The 23,708-nt window shown below is 44.3% G+C and overlaps 1 protein-coding gene across 2 annotated transcripts; it reads left to right on the top strand.

Annotated features, from left to right (window-relative positions):
- Positions 1–371: 371 nt before the first annotated feature.
- LOC119730472 lies at positions 372–23,483 on the top strand. Of its 2 annotated transcripts, none has more exons than XM_038203394.1 (7): positions 372–506; positions 11,439–11,663; positions 11,800–11,934; positions 12,650–12,859; positions 14,061–14,110; positions 14,763–14,874; positions 19,943–23,483. In XM_038203394.1, the coding sequence occupies exons 2-7, from the start codon at positions 11,439–11,441 to the stop codon at positions 19,949–19,951; spliced, it is 741 nt and encodes a 246-aa protein (XP_038059322.1). In that variant the 5' UTR covers positions 372–506; the 3' UTR covers positions 19,952–23,483. The 2 variants fall into 2 exon arrangements, with proteins under 2 accessions (XP_038059322.1, XP_038059321.1); XM_038203393.1 differs by having other exon boundaries at positions 14,763–14,933.
- The last annotated feature ends 225 nt before the right edge of the window (positions 23,484–23,708 follow it).

Genomic DNA, 23,708 nt, shown 5'->3' with positions numbered 1-23,708 from the left:
TTGTTGTTTTGTCTTAATTAAGGTTCAAATTACATTTGATTGTCACATAAAGATGTCATGAAATTGCATAAAACATGGTTTAATGTGTCGCGACGAATTAAGTCCCAGTTGAGCTAATATATAGACCAGCCAACCTGCATTATTCAAGTGTTTGTTTGAAAAGATTGAAGTTTTTTTTAAACAAATGTACCATTTTTTTAAACACAAATTTGCTATGTATTTGTGAAAATAACCATTTTTGAAGATTCTGTCAGATATCTGCCAAAAAAATCCATTCTGTAAAAACTTTCTGTCAAACTTGTTTTTTACGAAAAATTCTGCCAAATTTAGCCGAAATTCGGCTACAACGGTCATCCTGTTTAACAATTCTATCCGCCGACTCTCCCTACCGCGCCGATGAGGGGGTTCTTGACGAAAGACGTAGACGAATTCTGCATTATTATTACATTTACAGCACTCGACCGTAGTTTGAATTCGGCCTCATCGCAACAACAGCTCAGTTCAACGTAAGTTTGACTAGTCTTTTGCTTTTCATTTGAAAAACAAATGGAAATAATGTAGTCTAGGCACGGCATTCAACATAGGCCCTAATTGTCAAGTGAGCCAAAACTAGCCAGCCTAGTTAAATGCGCACACCGTCATGACAAAAATTGACGGTGCTCCGTAATGGACATCGAATAAAAACTAAACAGTCATGACAGTAATGGCTAACATGGCTAACGCGCCTATATTCGGAGCAACTATAGAATGCAGGGCAGGGCCACGCCGGAAAAGGTTTTTTTTTTTGTAGTTGGATGCGATGTGAGGAGTGGGGTCGTGAGAACGAAGCAATATTGTCATTGGTAATGGTATATTATGAGACTTCTCCTACTCCTAGATCCTATGCTATGCGTACGCGTACGCGGGTATGAACGTAGATGTATAAAAAAAATAGAGGGCGGTATAAAGAGTGAATGAGCGTGAAGTAAATTGTGATCAATAGAGGGCGCTATAGAGAGTGAATTATTGACAAGTACGTATAGTATATATACCGATTGAGACGGCTAACGATGTCTTGGATGCGTGGATACGCAGATGCTCGGATGCGGGGTGGATGAGCATGAAGTCATCAATAGAGGGCGCTTCATTTACCCCAGGACCCTCTACTGTATTTACCCTATAGGACCCACTACTTTATTTCCCTATCTAAAACCAACCCCAACCTACCCACTCATTCCGTCTTGGATGCGCGGATGCGCGGATGCGCGGATGCGGGCATGAAGTAAATTTTAATCAATAGAGGGCGCTATAGAAATGCGCGGATGGCATGAAGTTAATTTTAATCAATAGAGGGCGCTTTATTGGATGCCTGGATGCGCGGATGCGGAGTGGGCATGAAGTAAATTTTAATCAATAGAGGGCGCTATAGAAAACCGACTGCACATCATCCATGCAGCCATGGATGCATCCACACATCCGAGCATCCAGGCATCAAATAAAGCGTCCTCTATTGATTAAAATTTACTTCATGTAATTTGAAGACACTGTTGCGCCGGAGTCCCATTGGTCCAAAGTCCCATTGATCCAAAGTCCCATTGGTCCAAAGTCCCATTGGTCCGAAGTCCCATTGGTCCGAAGTCCCATTGGTCCGAAGTCCCATTGGTCCGAAGTCCCATTGGTCCGAAGTCCCATTGGTCCGAAGTCCCATTGGTCCGAAGTCCCATTGGTCCGAAGTCCCATTGGTCCGAAGTCCCATTGGTCCGAAGTCCCATTGGTCCGAAGTCCCATTGGTCCGAAGTCCCATTGGTCCAAAGTCCCATTGATCCAAAGTCCCATTGGTCCAAAATCCCATTGGTCCAAAGTCCCATTGGTCCAAAGTACCATTGGTCCAAAGTCCAATTGGTCCGACATCCCATTAGTCCGACGTCCCATTAGTCCGACGTCCCATTGGTCCAACGTCCCATTGGTCTGCAGTCCCATTGGTCCAACGGCCAATTGCTGTGTACGTTCCATTGGTATCTAAATAAGTATGATACTATTTGCCTTCAAGCAATGACTACAGCGTCTGCAATGAAACACAAAACAACAACAACAAGTTTAAAGTCACAGTTCTCTATGCCCTCCCAAGTCTTTGGAGGGGAGTGACAAAGACTGATACGAAAGTCATTGTTTGCTTAAGTCTCCATTGTTCAACCATGTTGGTGGTTTGGTCTGTCGAGTTGAGCGACGCGTGGTAGGTGTGGGTGGGTGAGGAGAGGAGGCTGCAGGTTGAGGCTCCATGGTGGGGATGGGTTGCTCCTTGAGGCCGGGGGCATTGTGTGGCAAGAGGGCTCGTAGAGCTCGTGGAATGGGGCCGGCTGCCGTTGGGCGCTGGGATGGCTGTGGGTGGGTGGTTGTTGGAGGTGGTGTCGGGGTGGCTGGTGGTGTCGTTGCTGCACCTGGTGAGTCCTCCTGGGTGGTGGGAGGGTCGGTGTGGAACGGCCAAGGTGTGGTAGGGGGTGGCGATGGGGGCTTGGCCATCTTGGCTGGTGGAATCATGGCTGTCACCTGGCCAGGTGCCATTGCCAATGGTACGCGGGGTATGACGGGCAGGTACTTACGCAGGAATTTTCTGTTGCGCAGTGTAACCCATCCAGAGCCGTCCACTCTCACCACACATTGGTCAAACTGGCGCACCTCGACCACAATGCCTGTCTTGTCCCACTTGGTGGGATTGGGGCGGGTCTGGTTCTGGATGCGGACACAGTCTCCAATGATCAGCGGAGGAAGGGTGCGGGTGTGCTCAGTGAGGCGCTCAGCAGTGCGCATGTGACGGTTGCGCAGTGCCTCCTCCCGAGAGAGGAGGGTCTCCCGCCATGTTGTGTGGGGCTGGTACTTGCCAGGATGGATGGGGATGAAGTCTCTTATGGGCCGTCCAAATATGCACATGGCAGGGGAGAGGTGTGTGTCACGGTCGGGGGTATTGCGGTACTGGAGCATGGCTCGTTGGAACTTGTCAGTGTTCAATGTGCCGGCAGCGTCAGTGTTGTTTGTCAGGAGGCGTTTCACGGTTTTGACTCCTACCTCTGCGCGAAAATTGCTGTGGGGGAAGGCAACTGAAGACATGCGGTGGTTCACGCCCCAACAGCGTAAGAATGTTGCCGTCTGGCCGGACTTGAACTCGGGCCGCCATCTGACGTTAACTCGTTGCTGATGCCTTAAGTGACGAAGATGCGGCGCAGGGCAGCAATGAGTCAGGTAGCGCCATTAGCAGCTTTCTCCACGATTGGCCAGTTGCTGTATCGGTCTACAGCCACCAAGTAGTTCTGGCCTTGGTAGTGGAAGTAGTCAGCCGCGACACATTGGAATGGGTAGGCTGGTTGGATGGGAGGGGTAGGTGGTGCACTTGGCTGTGAGGGTGCCATCCGGTTGCAGGGTGAACAACGCGCTCGCATCTCTGTGATTGCTGGTGTCATGCCTGGCCAGAAAAATGAGGACTCTGCCCTCGAGCACATCTGTGAGACACCCTGGTGGGCTGAGTGCAAGGCCTGAAGCACCCGGTCGCGGAGGGAGGGTGGGATGACTATGCGGTCATTGTAGAGAACTACCCCATCGAAAGTGGTTAGGCCATCACGAAATTGGTGATACTGGCGGACTGCGGGGGGAAGATCGCCTCTAAGCTCTGGGAAGCCATCCACGATGACTTCGAGTAGGCTGGACATTGAGGGGTTGCTGGTGGTGGCGAGGCGTACATCATCTCATGTAATTGATGTGATCACCTCGTTGGGCTGTGAGGCTGCCAGGGTGCAAAGCTGAGTGGTGTCCTGGCCATGAGTACGGAGCGCGGCAAGGAAGTCATGAGGCAGCTCAGGCTGGGTGATCTGTCCCGAAGGGTTGAGTGCAGTTGCAACATCATCTTGTAGGCCCAGTTGCGCAGGCTCGCCAACTGGGTGGCGGGAGACCGCGTCGGCTGCAGCATGGAGCACGCCGGGTATGTGAACAACTCGGAAGCAGTAGCGCAGAGACTTCTCCTTTAGGTTGCGGAGACGAGGGTTTGGGATGTTGTCGAGGGACCGGTGCCAAACATTTTCAGGAGGGGCTTGTGATCCACAGCAACAATGAGGTCAAAGCAGCCGAGGACAAAGTGGCGTGCCTTGTCTAGTGCATCAACAACTGCCAGTGCCTCCCCCTCCACTGGGGCGTAGCGGGACTCTGCCCCCGAGGTGAAGCGACTCCCGACGAGTGTGATCTTCCAGCCAGTCTTGCAGCAAAAGGGCTTGGAGGAGGGGCAGCTGCAGTGCTTCTGGAGGAGCCAGAACCCAATGCCCTCCTTGCTCCAGTCGGTGGCGAGGCAGGTTGGTTTTGTCTTGTCGAAAATCTCCACCCCCTTGTAGATCTCACCGATGATCAGAGATTTTGATTCCTCGAAGAGGCAGTTCAGTTGGTCCGTCCACGTGAAGCGGGTGCCGGGTTTGAAGAGTTCACGAAAGGGCAGCATCCGTTTGGCCGAGGCAAAGACGTAGGAGACCTGGTTAATTAGGCCGAACCAGCTTCGAACATCGGTGATGTTGCATGGCGTGGGAAAGTTCTGGATGGCCTCTAGGTAGCGAGGGCAGGGGCAAACAGAGGTCGGGGTAATCTCGAAGCCAGCGAACTCGACTGAAGTCTTGGCGAATGAGAACTTGGAGGGGTTTAGGGTGATACCATGGCGGCCACAGATGTCAAGCCAGTTGATGGCCTGGAAGAATGCCTCCTCAATGGTGTCAGACCACATCAGTGTATCATCCACACACTTGGTCTTGTTTGGGATGTCAGCAACGATCCCATCAAAGCGGCGGCTGTAGCCGTCTCCCGAGGCGATGTACCCTTGCGGAGCAACGCGGTACCAATAGCGACCCCATGGAGTGATGAGATGGCGGTCCTCTTCATCTAGAGCGATGCTGTGATAGCCATTCCACGCGTCAAAGACGGTTTTGCGTGTGTGGGGCGGGACCGCACGTGCCTGGTGGAAGGGTGACTGGGTGTGGTGAGTTTCGCGAATGGCATGACGATTGAGTGGTTGGAGGTCGACTGTCCGTCTAGGCTTGCCCGACTTCTTGGCGCAAATCACCATCTTGTGGCACCAAGTAAAAGGTGTGCCAATGGGTACTGGCTCGATGACACCAAGGCGCACGTCTTGAACGAGGCCTGCCTTCACATCGTCTCGCCTGTGCACAGGGGCTTGGATCGGTGTGTGGTGAGCGACTGGTCGAGCCGCATGGTCCACCATGAGGTGCATCGGCGGTCCAGACATCATGGGAAGTGGCTGATGCTCGCATACGTTGAAAGTGCTAGATTTGTAGCACTCAAGCAGCCACCGCTCGAGTCTCTCGCGGTTCTCCTCCGTTGCTGGGAATGGAAGAGATGTGGAGGGAGATGGCGGTGCTTGACGCTGAGGGCAGTCGCATGTGTGGGTGATGCATGATTCAGGTGTGGGCATCGGTGTAGTTGCCGAGGAGGAGACTCTGGCACTGCCGGGCTTGCATGCCTCTCCAATGGTGGGGAACTTGTCGGATAGCAAGCCAAGGGCGACGCAAGCCTGTCATGATAAAAATAGTCTGTCAGAGGAGTTGGTGAAGTAGACTATCTGCCGAGTCTCAAGTGTCTCTCCAGAGGTGGAAGTCCCAGAGATCCGTAGGACAAATGCACCTACGAAGCCGATGCCGTGGTTATTGGCAGCAGTGATTTTCATGGTGACTGGGATTAGGTGGTGCTTCTCCAGACCCAGCTTGTTTAGTAGTTTTGTCCCAGCCAGGCATGACTGGCATCCAGTGTCGGCCATGGCAGGGTAGGAAACCGGGGGGTGTGGGGCTGAGGCTGAGGAGGGGCGTGGTGAAGCCAAGAGCGCGGGCATCGGATGGGATAGCCTGAATAGAGACATCGACGAAGGGCTGGGGGTCGGATGCCCGCTTCTCCCACGCATCACAAAACTCACTGTAGATGTGGTGTTCGAGTGCAATTGCATGGGCACCGGTTGCCAAGGTGTCGTCAACGGAGCACAGGGCTTCAAAGATGGCAGTTGCATTGTGGCGGTGGTGCGGTGGATGGGATGGGCTGCTGCCTGCGCTTGGACTGGCGACACACATTCTCATGGTGGTGTAGGATGCCGCATTTGGCGCATGTGTGGTTATAGGCTGAGCATTTCCTCACACGCTCCTGTCTGCTTCACCCGTGGCCTGACTTGCCACAGTGACCGCAAAGTGAGGCTGCGGGTCTGGGATCGCCTGAAGTGCCATGCAGTCGTCCCTTATCCTGGCGCTTGTATGAGTTGGCGGCAGCGGCAGTTGTAGTGGTGCTGCCATGAAGGAGGCGACCGGCCGACCGTTTGCCACTCTCTTTCGCTTCGACGTACTTGAGTACCTCTTCCAGTGACATGTCTTGTTTCGATTCACCAAGGATGTCCAGTCGAATCTCCTCGTCCTCGAGCCCTCGGATGAGGGCGTCTCTGATCATGATGTCACTGTAATCGACCTTGGTTTTGCATTGGCACTCGATCCTGAAGCTGCACACCCCGGCCTGACCGCGGAGGCGAGCAGAGCTGGCACGCACCGGCTCGTCACGGTCCTGGCGCATTTGCTGCAGCTGTACTCTTGCGACCCTGACGTTCTCTTGACGCACGGCAAGGGTCTTGATGTCGCCGAGAACGGTCTGTTCATCACTGGAGGCGAGGGCGCCAAAGGTCCGTGTGAGGTCCTTCCTTAGTGCCTCGTCGCAACACTCAAGTAGCTGGAAGACTTTGTCCGAGCCTGTGAGATGTGTGGCAGCCTTGTAATTGGCCCATCTCTGTTTGAAGTATGCCCATTCTTCACTTGTGCCAGCTGCAGATATCACAGGTCGCTTCACCTTCTCTGCCTTTGCTGCACCTGAGGCGGACGCTGGCATGTGGGCTGGGTCAGCTGGATGAGCAGTCCGTTCGTGCAGATTGATCAGGCGGAGCAGGATCTCCGTAGGTGTGGCAGCGGGCCATGTCGTGGCGCAATCAGGTGCTGGGCAAGGTATGGTGCTCATAGTCCTTCAACTGAATACGCTGTAGTCATAAATAAGTATGATACTATTTGCCTTCAAGCAATGACTACAGCGTCTGCAATGAAACACAAAACAACAACAACAGGTTTAAAGTCACAGTTCTCTAGTATCAATGTCCCATTGGGCTGAAGTTCCATTGGTCCGAAGTGCCATTGGTCCAAAGTCCCATTGGTCCAAAATCCCATTGGTCCAAAGTCCCTTTGATCCAAAGTCCCATTGGTCCAAAGTCCCAATGGTCCAAAGTCCCATTGGTCCAAAGTCCCATTGGTCCAAAGTCCCATTGATCCAAAGTCCCATTGGTCCAAAGTCCCATTGGTCCGACATCCCATTGGTCCGAAGTCCCATTGGTCCCGTGGAGTCCCAAAGGTCCCGTGGAGTGCTGTGACCTCGTGGTTAAGGGCACTGGATTTGTGGTCTGTTGGTAAAGCTGCGGGTTGTGGGTTCGAGTTCAGCCAGGGTCATGGTGCGTGTGCCTTTGAGCAAGGCACTTCGTCACTCATTGCTTCTTTCCACCCAGGAGTAAATGGGTACCTGTGAGGGCAGAGATGGTTATTAGGGAGATTTCGCAAGCGAATGGGTACGCTTACACTTACGTTTTAGCTATCCGTATCTGTTTTTCACTTACGTGTAGCGAGCGAGATATGCGTGTCGTCTGCACGCTTTAATAGCGGATAGTGAGTGGCGTATGACATCATAACTGATGACGTATCCGTCGCACTAAATTTATCCGTTTGCATGCGAAACCTCTCTATTGTGATTGAATAAGCTTGCTTGCGCCTAACAGGCAGCATCCAGCTGTATACTCCCCAGGGAGCTGAGATGGTATTTTGAATGTTTAATTGGCCCAATGATCAGGGGTAATAATAATACTGTAAGCGCTGTGATTTAGTTTACTAATAAGAGCATTCTTAAATGCTGATACTTATTATTATTATTATTATTATTGGTCCAAAGTCCCATTGGTCCAAAATCCCATTTGTCCAAAGTCCCATTGGTCCAAAGTCCCATTAGTCCAAAGTCCCATTGGTCCAAAGTCCCATTTGTCCGAAGTCCCATTGGTCCAACACCCCATATAGGATTAGGGTTAGAGTTAGGGTTTAGGGTTAGGGTCAGTCAACCTGAACCAGTGGAACTACAAAGTATTGTTTCGTCGGACCTATGGGATGTCGAACCAATGGGACGTCGGATCAATAGGACATCGGACCAATGGGGCTTCGGACCAATGGTACCTCGGACTATTGAGACGTAACCCCGGTATGTGCCCCAAATTGTGCTGCCTAATATTTGCGCAACAAACTTTTTCAGTTTGTATCTTTTGACATGCAACAAGGACCAACATCAAATCACCATCAATGTTAAAGAGCATACATAAATTTCATCAAGTTTCTACATGTATGTGTTGTTTTTTCCATAATCAATTCGAGGAAGTCCAGCACCACATTCAAAATGTATGTTGATCGGAAATAGTTGGAATGCGGAGCTCACTTGACAATTAAATACTGTGCGGAGTATGGTGATACTAGCTTGACACTGATAACCACTGTCGAGGAAAGAAGGTTGCTGTATTATGCATGCAAGAACGACTTTCGGGTCCACTTTTGCGACCCCAAAAAGTCCAGCTGTTTGGGTGCTAGTTGTAATTTCATCTGAAAAGTGTTCGCCTTTTGGGGACGTGAAGAAACCATATTTTGTGCATGGGTGATTGGTCACCGCTGTTCGCGAGCACAGTGCTGTAGCTGTGTAGACACACACAATGTGTATGTCATACATTGAATGGGAACGACAGGAAAAACGTATTCGTACTCCATCTTGTCCGATGTAAACAACCAGGTGTTTTTTTCGTCTTTTTACGGGAACTGTAAGACATTAGGTTGGTTTCCTTTCAACCCGATGTTGAAAATTTGATAAGTTAACAATCCAAAACATAGTACCCTTTTAATGTTGGGCCAGGCCTCAGGGGCTGTATCATCGGCAAAAAAATCTGAAATGTAGACACATTTTTTTCTCCAGACACTTGGCCTCTGTAAAATCAAAAGGGGGAAGGGGGGGGGGGGGCTCGTACCGGTACCATACTTTCAATGGGGGCACTGTTCAAATACGAATATTATTAACGCTATATCACATAATATACTAGATATACCCCCGAACCAAGCTGGCTCTGTACGCATTTTGGGCAAGGCGGACATTACTACTAGCAAAAAAATGTTTGTGTCGGAGCAGGGTATTTTTTCCCCATTTTTTTTCATGAATTTCTATGGAAACAATTATTTTTGACAGACCTGTTTTTGTTTTTTTTGGACCCCCAAACCCCCCCCCCCCCCTCTTGAGCCTGAGCCTACACAGATTGTGTCGAATATCAGCAAGCTCAATTTTGTGGAAAAGAGGGCAGGGTTTTGATTTGTGAAGGAAATTATTATGGCTGGGTAAAACTGGCAATGAAGACAACCTGCTTACCTGCTGCAGCATTCGAGGGGAAAAAAACAGTCTAGCTATGTGCCAAAAAAGGTGACAATTTTAAAGAAAATCACACTTTCTTCAAAACTTATCCAAATGACCGTGATAACCAACTCTGCATTCTGTGTAATTTTCTTGTGCAATCGAAAGGAGATGGAACTTTCATTCGAACAAAATTTTGACACACAAGACACCTAAAAACACTTCGCTGTCCAAAGGTTTTTTGCAAAAGTTTAGTCTTGTTCCCTAACTGACAATTTCCCCCGACGCCCAGACGTCTAAATTGTAGGTCAGGCAACCGCAGGGGCTAATGAGGCCTGTTTGCAAAGCTCAGCTTTGACGTGACCGTTTTGGCTCTATTTAATTTATAGCTTTTAATGTTCCAATCAAAGTTTTAGATATCATTCAGTTATGATATACAGTTTTATATTTCTGTAAGAAAACATTGACTAAAGTTGACCTGGAACCCCAGGCACTGTTAGCAGGCGGAGCCGAAATGGAGACCACGCCGAGTTTTGGAAAATCCCTGTAACTGTCATCAAATTCAAAATAGTACATCACGCAGCCAAGCTCGCCCCTCGTTTGATCTGAGGGCATACTTGATGCCTAAAATCGTCATTGAATTTCAAGTTTTTTAAATGCATATGAATATTAAAGGATCATGAAATGAATTTCTCTGAGGATTTTTATGACTTAAATACATTCAACACAGCTTTCTTGCCATGTTACTATGACTTTCCCACCTCCTTTGTAGCAGTAAAAGGGAGAAATTTCAACATTTTAGTTGTATGCTAATGAAATTTCCATATTCAAGAGCCAAAGTGTGATGTCATTCAAGGCAGAACAGTAGTGTCTCCATAGCTTTGAGCACAAATATATATCAAACTTTTCTTCATTGTCGTGGAGTAAGTTCCACTTTTTGCTGTTTATAAACAGCTTGTTTGGACAATAGTAGTGGCCAATATTTCTTCAAAACTTTCTTTTGGTGGTAATTTGAAGGACTAATTTTGTATGTTCATATGCACTTTTAACAAGCAGTTCCTTGTGTAACAAAAGCAAAATTTCACTTCCAATGAAAACAAGTACATTGTATTAAGATCCTGTATGTACTGTTGCAACACATACAATGTAGTAATGTGCATGAGAACAAGATGAGCTGAATTTCCACTGCATGTTTCCTTTAATTATCAACTCCTTTTAATTTTTTTAATAAGCATGGCAGGTAAATAAAACCTATTTTACACCTGGAAATACCTGGGCGCTATCCGAGAGTCTTGACGAAATGCATTCGGCAAACATACCAGTGCGACAATGTTTGAAAAGTAATCACTAAATTCTTGATATGAAATGAGGAGGAATCAAATGAAAGTTGTAACTGGTACTCAGCCCCATAGGTTTGTGCACAAATTGCCTGGTGTGTGCAACAAGCTCCCTCAAGAAATCTGCCAGTCTGACTCTTGACAACATTTCGGAAACGTTTGAAGACTAACTATTCAGAGCTCATTAATTCAGTTTAGGATATATGTAGGCTTTATGAGAACCTGTTATTATTATTATTATTATTCCAAGATGCATTGTGAATTTTGAAAAGGTTTATTCTGAACATGTGCAGTGAACACTGAAGTAAAGTCTGTGCTAAGGGCCCTACAAATTATGTGAGCACAAAAGTTAATAAAATGATGGCATTTTTTCATGGAAATATTTCGACCTGATACTCGGCATTGGGATTCTTGTACCCAAGCAGAATATTTCCAGTGTGTGGCCGTATAATAGGGCTAGCACGCAGTGACTGTTTTTCTTAAGACTTGGACATTTTTACCGTAACAATCTTAGTCTGGTTCCGCACCAGCATGGGGTCATGAAATTTTGAAAATTATTGTGCACAACCATTTAGGAATGTCTCCCTAAAGTACATGTACCTTTTAGGTAATAATAATAAATCTTAATGTTTTCATCCTCAGATGGCAACAATCATAAAAATAATAACAGGTGCCGAACACAGGCCTAACTCGATGTACGTGATGAAGTGCATACCGGTAACAAATAATCTCCAAATCGCACCAGTATTTATGAACCACGAGGCTGTGTCTAGGTTCAAAGTTGGCTTCTTCTACAGACTTATCGGACATACCACTTTCAAGATGGCAAATGATGAGATGGCAATTCAAATCAGTGCAAGGACTCAGGTGAGTACAATGTATACAGACTTGTAATGCAAAATGTGCACATATTTACATACATGTACATGTACCTGCGTACACATGTACCTAGTGGAAAAAGTTGGCCCCCATATTATTTCTATTGTCATTTCTTTTCTTTTAGAACTTTCAATGGCAACCATTTGACATTCCACCTGAAGTTGAAGAAGGATTTTTCCATGCATTTGTTCTCTCTGTTGAAGAGGTACTGAAGCTACCACCACACACAAGAACTTCCATTCAAGGAACACTGACTTATGTAAGTAACACAGTATGATACAAAGATTCTTACTTTTTAAGTCTTTAAAGGTAGCGTCCATCATTTGTAATTTGTGCATTATGTTTGATTAAAGCAACAAAAGTGCTCAAAATCTAAAGAAGGGTGCTGAAGAACTAACCTGATAAAGTTTCAGCTCAGTGATTGCTGTATATTCCGAGAAAACAATATTCTAGAATCTCGATTTCAAATCAAAAGTTGCTGAGTCATGTTTTGAAATGGGCCTGAATTCAGCGTTCGAGACACGTTCTCATTGAGCCAATTGTAACTACGCAATGTCCTGCACTGAACCGACGAATTACAGCAACCGCATGCGTGTGCGTCATGTCAACGCTTATGCGCGCTTCGCCGAAATTTCCAAGGAAGACGCATCGTTGGAAAGGCCTTCTTTCGTTGATTTCTTCAAAACGACAGCTTGCCAGGAAGAATAATTTCACAGGGAGTTTAGTCCCATTACTATCTTTAAACCAAGTATGCTTTTCAACAATAATTACGTCAGTTACTTTTTGGATAGCTGCAAATGATGGACTCTACCTTTAAGCCATCTCTTGAAACAGTAAAACTTTTATAGGTAACAGCAGAACAGTGAACTGTACTGTAAACTAGCAGAAGAAATTTGTCTAAGTAAAGCATTTTACTACAAGGGGTGCAAATAAACCATACTGACATTTATATTGTTGTATTTTACAATTGTCAGGTCTCAACAGTTAAAGAAGCTACAACGTGGAAGAAAAGGACACTGCGTCTCTCAGACCCATCATCTCATAGGGAAGTAGTCAATTTGTGGAATATGTTGACATCAAAGCCTTTGCCTCATTTAAACTTAGGAGTGGTGGTTTGTAATGTAGTAACCACCATGCACCAAGGACAGGTGTCATGTAATACTACACCAGAGACAGATATCAAGGTAAGCATTCTGTTTTGAACAAAACTTCATATAGATCAAAATTATCCCTCAACTGCAATAAAAACTCAACTCTTCTATGCAGTCAAATATTCTTCTGTACAATGCCCAAAAAAGTTAACTTTCTCTGAACAGTCATTTCCATATTTCTTTCTTGTTTCAAAAATACTTGTACAAAGCAGGCTAGTAAGATAGCTTGTATGATTCCATTTTGCAGACATGCACTTCAGGCTGTTTATACAGAACAAAAATACTAGTTTTAACTTTTCTATATAAGAATATAATTTCAAATTACTTTGTGTAGTGGAGACACGTACTACCAGGCCTTGAATTTTTGGCCTTGGATAAAGCAAAATTATGGAGGGCACTAAGGCTAGTACTAGTAGGTAGGGCATCAAGGCCAAAATGGACCTTTATCATTCTGCCACCATTTCAGTCATGTTCCCTGTATCCAAAAATAGTACTGAATGATAACGCTTTTTTGCAAAAAGGAACCAGACTGGTTTTCCTTCCAGCCTCGCTTTGGTTACGTTGATTTGAATGGGACAATCCAAATGGCCGCAACATGATAATGGTCTGTAATGTCTGCAGAGGGGGCACAGTGGCTAAATGCGAATATATAATTATATCTTTTGACGTTCGGAGCACCACGTGCACGCGTGTTGTGACCATCGTCGTTTGACTCGTACATGAACATCAATGGGTATTGTGTACTGCGCATGAAAGTACTAAGAAAAAGAAAGTGGGTTTGACACGTTAGATCTGTCGTACGTACTTTTGCTGGTGTGTGTGTACGATTTTTATTTTTTGCGGCAGGGCTGTTACTGCTTGACATATCGGTACACTCTGGAACTGGACTATTCAGTTTGTGATATGTGTACATGTACATCGTACATATACGTACGTACGTACAGTGGGGAATCGCGAAGCCAGATTCAGTTTGTGTTTACATACATCATTTACCTGGCCGGGTGTACGTGTATGATTGATTCACCAAGATTTTAAAGGGGCACTAGGTCCTGAAATCCCCGAAAATTTCATGTTTTCACTTTTCCAAAATATTCAAACCAAAAACTGTTTTTCACACAAAAAACATTTTTTCACACAAGGTCTTCCTAAAAAAAAGAAGAATTTTCACAAAACAACACATAAAACTCATGATATATTTTGTTATTCATCGGTGTACATTTTTCCTATTCAACAGGAGCAAATAATAACAAAAGAAATCCAAATCACTGGCTACTGTGAGGAAAGGTAAGACCATAAGGGCTTTTAAATAATTTTCTAAAAAATGTGGAAGAATGTTGTACTCTGACGCCACTTTTTTTCATCAAATCTCAGTGAAGGTCAGTCATTGCATGGAAGAATAAGAACACATGGTCAATGCAAAAATGTTAAAAAGACATGAATCTGGGACTGAAAAACATTTCCAATTTTGTTGGAAACAACTTCGAAAATGCACTCGACTGTCCATAGACTTTGTACACAACCAAAGAAGTGGAGTTGGACAAGAGAAGTGAACATATTTACAGTGTCATTTAGAGTTGTATTGGTGTACAATGAACAGTTTTAGATGCTTTTGCTTTAACCATCAAATTTGTGGACTTTTTCTGTGTTTTTTTACTGCATTTTCGAAAATAAAAATAATGAAAAAATCCAGGCGGCCTCCAAAAAGGAAGCGGGCGGGGATGAAAAAACATGGTTTTTTTTTAATTCACCTAATATTGTCAACAGGAGGAAATAAGTAACACATATTATGATCCATCTATTCACCACGGAGATAGTATACAAAGCAATAAGAAACCTTCAAGCATAGGTCGGTGCTTATTTGTGAGTGCTTGTGAAACTCTTGTAATTTAATACCACATATATCATGTCTACCAACTTGAACCATTATTTTCTACAGATTCAATGTACTAATTATCTCCGAAGCTGATGAAGAATTCTGTGTGACGAAACAAATGCTCCTCGACCTCGCAAATGTTGCATCCTTGGAGGACTTCCAACTAAAACTGCCAGTACGTGCTCTAATATCATACAACACAGAGAAAATCATCATGAGTATGCAATAGTACATGTAAGTACACAAATATTTTAAACATAACTCAGTTTCAGCTTTTTTTTACAACAATCTGTTTACCTTGTCAATCTCATAGAGTGCGTTCGATTATTTCCCCCGCGCTTACTTGTGCAAGCACAACAGCTTTTGATTTACCTCTCACGTGACTTCTCGCGCTTACTCGTGCCTGGCCAAAGTAATCAACTCGCTGAGCCGGTTACTTGGGTAAGTATCCCATAAGGCCATGCAATAAACATGGCTGCCAACGCGACATCCGGTGGGCGCCTCAGGCCGTGTCCGAAACGGGCTTTCAGAGCTACAGCTATACGTCTATTGTCAGTGCGTCCCCGCATACTTTCAATGGGCGTGGACCTAGACTAGACCTAGCTCTAGACAGTTGATTCAGATGCAGCCTGTGTCATGTCAAAGTTCAACTTTCCAGCTCTTACGCGAAGAGCCAGGCGCAAGGAAGCTGGGGGAAGTAATCAAACGCACTCTTTATGGCTCTATTAACCTCAGTGTGTACCACACAATTTGATAGGTCCATATTTACATCCACGTGATCCATGACACAATTAAATGACAATTAAAGTGCCAGTATGTTTTATTCCACATATTTTTATAGGCATTAAATAATGCATATTGGTGCTGCATTAATATTTAAAATAAACCAATTGTCCATTCAGTGCCGCACCTACAAGAGCAGGGGCCAAAGGAGGCTCAAGGCCTATAATGCCCCACCCACAGTCCAATTTTGTTTGTGTGCTTCAAGGATATATCATTACATCCATCCGTACCTTTCTCATTGTATTATATTGTGGTGTTGCTTTCCTGCTTGAGTGTGATCTCTCGATTTCAGCGTAGATTTGATCTCCTTGAGTTCGGGAGCGATTGCAGAATTGACCTTGTCAGTCACCTCGATGGTGATTGTTTGTTTCAGTTCACGTCCAAACACCTGTAAGCGATCTTCCATCAAAAGGAGTTTGTCACTCACTCGGCGTACGAGTTGGTTCCTGATCTTCACCAACCGTACTAATGGCACACAGATATTCTTGCAAAATTTGTCTTGAAGCTTTAAGCCCGGTTCATACTTCATGAGAATGCGAAGCAAATTGACGTCATGAAACAATCGCTGCGAAATTCGCCTGAGTTGAAATACTTGCCATGACGTCACAAATTCCTGTTCACTTTTGCTTTTGCGCTGAGTATGAACCGGGCTTTAAGCTTTTGTGAACCGCAACTATATGCTCAGCTTCATTCAAATTTTGAAGTTGTTTGACCATCACATCATTTCCCGTTGCACATCTGGCATCCCTTTCAGGAAATGCTCGATGGTCAATTTCTCTTGCAGCTCTTCTTGTGCTGCAGGGTAGGCTTTCACAACGTTGGCACGCATCTTGGCAGCAAACTTGGCCTTCGATTCTCTCGCGTTCTGTTTCAATCTGTGCAACTGTGCCCTATATGTCTCCGGCAGTGCTCTGTCACCGAATCGTCGCTTCAGCGCTGCCATCATCATGTTATAGTCATCCTGCACTACGCTCGTCAATCCACTCATAAATTTCATCGCATCTCCACGCAAACACCGATACAACTGCTCAAGGCAATCTCCATCGGACCATCCAGCTCGCAAAGCAATCCTCTTGAAAGGAATTTCAAAGTTCACCCATTCCTCCTTTCCGCCGAACGTAACCATCTTCGGTCGTGGTATTGTATCTTCCCGTCTCCTTGGTAAAAAGCATGTAGCGTGGCAAAACAATAATATGCAAGCTTTGCCAACAGAGGGCGTAATCAAACATGCTCAAATTCCAAGTGTTTAAACAACCACGTGTCTCAGGTACCATGAAAACTATTAAAACTTAGAAATCAAAATCCCATTAGCAATTCAGATGTGTCCAGCAAACCTTACTTTCAACAAACAACATGTTTCACATGTTTGCCAATCACACCAAAACCGAGACATTTCATACAGTAATGAACATTTGTTGTGGAGACCATCATTCTTCAACCTTACATTTAATAGATTTCATACAGAAAGAGAACAAAGTATTGTATACCTTTTAGCCTCCTTCAGTCTGATAAATGAAAACAACTTTGTGTGTCTACTTCATGCAATTCAGCAAGATAAAAACAATGTTCACCTATTTTTGACGCTACTCGAGCTGTACTCGACTCGAGACGTTGTGACCAATGCTTGAACATGCAATGATCCTGGGCAGCATGAACAGCCTGATCACCTTTAAAGCCGATGGCATTAAGGTCGGCTATGATCTGTGAGAGGTAAGTGTGGCACAGGCCTTTTTCTTGTCAAAAGGTTTATGATGGTTGGTTTTGTGGGTTCAAGAAGACAGTGAGAGGCACCTCAGGTATCCACAGTGCATGACCATTTAAGAGAAGGCTACTTCTTTGCAGGTAGGTTTTTTCAGGTGCTACGCATGTATGAGCTTACAAGTCCACGTTGCATGGCTATACCGGGAAGTGCACACCAAGGCAGTAATGCAGGAGAGCACGGGGGGAAATGTCAAGATGCCTGGCCATGGTTTCCATGATCCCTAGGGCATCACAAAGTATAATAGCGGTGTCTCAACTGTGGACAATTGGGGCTATCGCTGGCTACTCCGTCCCGCACAGGTGTGAGTTTTCATGCTGTGACCCATGCCAGCTGTCGTCTTGGCTGAATGGCACTTCTTCTATCTGCCACGCTGCATCCCAGGTAGCAAAAGTCATCGCAGGCTGCAAGGGTGACACCGACTGTTATACAAATGGCAGTGTGTTGACATTGACATTATCACCTCAATGAAAGCCGTGGGTATACATGTACCATAGAATGGCAGAATCTCTCTCAGGGCCTCGCGGTCGAAACAGTCAAAGGCTTTGGAGAAGTCCACAAAGGCTATCATCATACTCCGCTTCCTGGAGGGTCACGCATCAATAGCCATTCGTAGACATGCGATTTGTTCGACAGTGTTACAATTACGTCAGAAACCAGCCTGCAATGGTGAAATGAGTGTCTCTATCGGCTCCCAGAGACGGACCAATAGCACATGATTGAAGAGTTTAGCATGGACTGACATGAGGCTGAGTCCGCACTGGTTGGTGAGTTGCATACTGTTTCCCGTTTTGGGGATTGCAACGATGATGGATCAACACCATTCCAGTGGAGGGTCATCGCCAGACAGCACGTCATTCACCAACGATGTCGGATGGCAGCTCATCAGGACCTGCAGCCTTGCAAGGGGGAGATTATTGGACGGCCTTGCGAAGTTCTTCCATTGTGATAGCAATTTATATTAGGTGCCATGGTAATGGACCGATTGGTGGCAGATCCAGGAGCCCACGCAAATATCTAGCTATCTTTGTTAACCGGTCTTCTATGGACTTAGCAGCAACGATGGCGTTGGGTTGCACTTTTCTGCCGCTGATCTTATCAGTAGCTCGCCAGACTGCTTGACTGTGACCTGTCTCGTGATGTTGTGAGATCTCATTGGATATTTGATGTATAAGTTCATCCCTTCGTCACAGGTATTTTTGAGGTTCGCCTCCAACTGTCGGTGATTTGAGTTTGGATTTGTTTGGTATCCAACATTGAGTTGACGGCTGGCAGGCGCCACTATTTGATCTGTATCCCATAAGCAGACCTTCAGCATAGGACAACGCTTAGGTAGAACTTTGGCTGCGGCATGTCTAACTGATTCAACATAGTCTGCATAGCCTGGCCTTTGGTCATGCTTTTAGAAGGTTTCGTCGATGTAACGATGTTGTATGGCGCGCAATCTTAAAGCAGACCAGAGTTGTGGACGTTCTTTCCTGGTGTGTTTCATCAGCCTCTTTAGTCGAAGACTGAGTGTGCATGTTAAGAGTGTGTGATCAGAAGGACCGCAATGTGGCTTGATGTTGCGCAACTTGCATATCAGACGTGCCCATTTCTTGTTCACAAAACTGTACATGTAGTTTCCGAGGCCCATTAATAGCAGGGCACGATGTTGTCGCATATATAGTTCCAATTTCATGCCACTAACTCGCTGCTAAAAACAAAGTCCAAAACGGCTGCAACGTGAGGTGTCATGTGCTTGACACAAGCTTGATGTGGATTGCTGTTCTTCACGGTCATGCTGTCGGGCGGAAGATCGGCGTTGAGATCGCAGACGAATGCTGTAATGTTGCGACTTGGTTTCGAAGCCAGGTACCCCCCAACAATGTCAATCATGGGTGTCGGTGATATCAGCAGCACAGGCAGTTTGCATGTGCAGTTATCAGGAGTAGCCATTTGTTGTGCAGTTGGACGGTCATTGAAATTATTAAAGTTGTTATAAAACAACTCCCTTTCTTCCCTTTCTTCCTCTTTCTTTTTTGTCATTTTTCAGTTATTCTTTTTCTTTGAGCTTTTTTCTTTTTGGCACCGGTCTTCAAAATATGGTTAGCACCTAAAACAAGCACAGCTTTTTACATATATACTCAAGACTCAATACCACCCATAGCTCATGCCAATTGTACAATGTAAGAGAAGTGCCCAAAACAGTAAGACGAATCACTGGCAAACATGCACCAACATAACAAATTAACTACATGTTAAGTGTTTGTGTCAATTTCTTCTGACTTCTCTCATAGTTAAGCATTTCGTACATCATTCTCAAATTTAAACCACTTCAACAACGTAAGCTTATGGTCTAAGTTGCAGCAGTTTCATATCATTACAATCTCACACCTACTAGAACTAAATCATAAACACCATTTTTTATTATTATTTAGCTCAAGACAGTAGCCCATCAACAAAAGAAAAAAAAATTGAAATCAAAAATGTGAATTGCCACTTTTGTAAAATCAAAACTGTAACCTCATTCCAATAAATGTATATCTAAAACTTGTACTTCCAAAGAACTAATCATAACATGTATACATGTATCCATGTATATCATTACTTAAGCTCAATTGTATATACCCCTAAAGTACTAAATAAAAAATTGTAGACAATTTATTTGTTAAAGAAATCAACTTCCATAACATGTTGATTTTTCTTGTTCATTTTAAAGGATCAGTGACAAATTAAATCAAGCAACCAACAGACTACAAGTGACAACACCTCACCCTTGACAGCAGAAGAAATGCTGAAGACACAAGAGTAACCATGAAGGCCGACGCCAAAAACGACGGGACAAATCAGCAACACAAGACCAATCAAAAGTGATCAATGCAACTCCACCAAAATCACCTTGACTTACAAGTTGAACCAAAAGTCCAAATTTTTTCAATTATGTAACTACAATTTTAACAAATTTTTCCCTTATTTCTTAAATATCAACACAAAAATGTTTAATCCCAACACAAAAAAGTTTTGAAATATTGATTTGTTTTAATTACATCTTTAGCTTTTGTTCTAACATATTTAAACTGTTTCACCTTTATTTACTCTTTTGTTAAGCACACTGTGTGCATCTCTATATTATATGATAAAAAATCAACTTTAACTTTAATCATACCAACACATAATTATAGAGCAATTGATAATTCAGCACCACCAAAACAATTAATCACCAATAGGCACGCCCCTCCTGACATCTTTAATACACAAGACAATGCAAGTGAGCATGGCAGTAATCTGGAGAAGAACCAAAACAAATGAATCAGTCCCCTCATATTCATTGTTTTCTATGAACAACCTTAACCCCTTGATGCCGGGTTTTAGCGCCTCACTGATGGGCATATATGCACAGTAGCGGCACTGCAGCTGCCTAGCATTTGTCCACAGACAGCTACCACGGCATACTGGGCCGCAGCTATAGCCGTCAGCCGGGGGGGTTTGTTTTTGTTTAGTCCCATGATTTGGCCTTGGTGATATGAATGTGGCCTGTTTTCGAGTAGTATAAAAGGGGTGTAAATGGCACCACCAACGTCAAAATAGGCCGCCCCTAAAAAAAAAAAATGCGGCCAAAAATGTTGGGCAAAATTGTTTGAAAAAAATTCTACGTTTAACAAATTTGTAAAATAATTTTTTTGAGCCCCCCCCCCCAAGGCATTTGACGATAGTGTCTGCCTAAACTCCATGGGCTGCGCCGAATGCCTTGACCAAGGCTAGTAAAACTAATAAATGCTATCGTCCAACGTCTTGACCAAGGCTGGTAAAACTAGTAAGTTCTATTGTCTAACATCTTGACCATGGCTGGTAAAACTAGTAAGTTCTGTCGTCCAATGTCTTGACCAAGGCTGGTAAAACTAGTAAGTTCTATCATCCAACGTCTTGACCAAGGCTGGTAAAACTAGTAAGTTGTATCATCCAGTGCCTTGACCAAGGCTGGTAAAACTAGTAAGTTCTGTCGTCCAACATGGCTGGTAAAACTAGTAAGCTCTATCATCCACTGCCTTGACCAAGGCTGGTAAAACTAGTTAGTTGTATCGGCCAACATCTTGACCAAGGCTGGTAAAACTAATAAGTTCTATTGTCTAACATCTTGACCATGGCTGGTAAAACTAGTAAGTTCTGTCGTCCAACATGGCTGGTAGAACTAGTAAGTTCTATCATCCACTGCCTTGACCAAGGCTGGCAAAACTAGTTAGTTGTATCTGCCAACGTCTTGACCAAGGCTGGTAAAACTAATAAGTTCTATTGTCTAACATCTTGACCATGGCTGGTAAAACTAGTAAGTTCTGTCGTCCAATGTCTTGACCAAGGCTGGTAAAACTAGTAAGTTGTATCGTCTAACATCTTGACCAAGGCTGGTAAAACTAGTAAGATCTATCATCCACTGCCTTGACCAAGGCTGGTAAAACTAGTAAGTTGTATCGTCCAACATCTTGACCAAGGCTGGTAAAACTAATAAGTTCTATCGTCTAGCATCTTGACCAAGGCTGGTAAAACTAGTAAGCTCTGTCGTCCACATGGCTGGTAAAACTAGTAAGTTATATCATCCACTGCCTTGACCAAGGCTGGTAAAACTAGTAAGTTCTATCGTCCAACGTCTTGACCAAGGCTGGTAAAACTAGTAAGTTCTGTCGTCCACATGGCTGGTAAAACTAGTAAGTTCTATCATCCACTGCCTTGACCAAGGCTGGTAAAACTAGTAAGTTGTATCGTCCAACATCTTGACCAAGGCTGGTAAAACTAATAAGTTCTATCGTCTAGCATCTTGACCAAGGCTGGTAAAACTAGTAAGTTCTATCATCCAGTGTCTTGACCAAGGCTGGTAAAACTAGTAAGTTCTATCATCCAACATCTTGACCAAGGCTCGTAAAACTAGTAAGATATATCGTCCAACGTCTTGACCAAGGCTGGTAAAACTAGTAAGTTCTATCATCCAACGTCTGGACCAAGGCTGGTAAAACTAAGGAGTTGTATCCTTCAATGTCTTGACCAAGGCTGGTAAAACTAGTAAGTTGTATCATCCAGTGCCTTGACCAAGGCTGGTAAAACTAGTAAGCTCTGTCGTCGAACATGGCTGGTAAAACTAGTAAGTTGTATCATCCACTGCCTTGACCAAGGCTGGTAAAACTAGACTCAGTAAGTTGTATCGTCCAACGTCTTGACCAAGGCTGGTTAAACTAATAAGTTCTATCGTTTAACATCTTGACCATGGCTGGTAAAACTAGTAAGCTCTGTCGTCCAATGTCTTGACCAAGGCTGGTAAAACTAAGAAGTTATATCCTTCAGTGTCTTGACCAAGGCTGGTAGAATTAGTAAGTTGTATCATCCAGTGTCTTGACCAAGGCTGGTAAAACTAGTAAGCTCTGTCGTCGAACATGGCTGGTAAAACTAGTAAGTTCTATCATCCACTGCCTTGACCAAGGCTGGTAAAACTAGTAAGTTCTATCGTCTAACATCTTGACCATGGCTGGTAAAACTAGTAAGTTCTGTCCAATGTCTTGACCAAGGCTGGTAAAACTAGTAAGTTCTATCGTCCAACGTCTTGACCAAGGCTGGTAAAACTAGTAAGTTCTGTCGTCCACATGGCTGGTAAAACTAGTAAGTTCTATCATCCACTGCCTTGACCAAGGCTGGTAAAAATGGTAAGTTGTATTGTCCAACATCTTGACCAAGGCAACTAATAAGTTGTATCTGTATCGTCTAACATCTTGACCAAGGCTGGTAAAACTAGTAAGTTCTATCATCCAGTGTCTTGACCAAGGCTGGTAAAACTGGTAAGTTCTATCATCCAACATCTTGACCAAGGCTGGTAAAACTAGTAAGTTCTATCGTCCAACGTCTTGACCAAGGCTGGTAAAACTGTAAAATTGTTTGCAAATTGGAGGATTCAAGACTGTAAGGGTTAATTTAGTTATTCAGCTTTCTTTAATTTAATAAGGACACCACCAAATTGTCGAGTTTATTTAATTTAAAAAAATCTAATAAAAAAATTACTGTTGACAGGAACAACAAATTGTGTTTACTGTTCAGTATTATCCCAAGAACAACTACACAACCAGTGTCAAATGTGAAGTATGCGCTCATTATGTTACACCCTCTATTTTTATCTGTTCTTTATTTATTCTTATTCTTTTAAATGCATCTGTTTTACATCTTTATTTTTGCCAAATTTCTTGTCTTAATAAAGTATGTTTTGTGTAAGATTGTGTCTAATATTTTCAGTCCACTTTTCTTGTACTTCTTGCTTTTATATTTGTGTCTAATTTTATTTTCATTTAATTTTAATTTGAGGGCTTCTTTGGGAAGCATTGGTTTAAAAAACTGAAATGGACTACCCGCGATAAAAATTACAATAAAATAAAAATAAAAACATTTCTGTCACACTGCAATGCCTGGTTCATGTAAGGGATGCATGCTGGAGGGGTAGTACGTGCTATTCT

This window comes from Patiria miniata, unplaced genomic scaffold (assembly GCF_015706575.1).
Source record: "Patiria miniata isolate m_02_andy unplaced genomic scaffold, ASM1570657v1 HiC_scaffold_22, whole genome shotgun sequence".
Classification (NCBI taxonomy): domain Eukaryota; kingdom Metazoa; phylum Echinodermata; class Asteroidea; order Valvatida; family Asterinidae; genus Patiria; species Patiria miniata.
The sequence above is the reverse complement of the archived record's forward strand: the minus strand, read 5'-3'. Positions and strand labels throughout refer to the sequence as shown.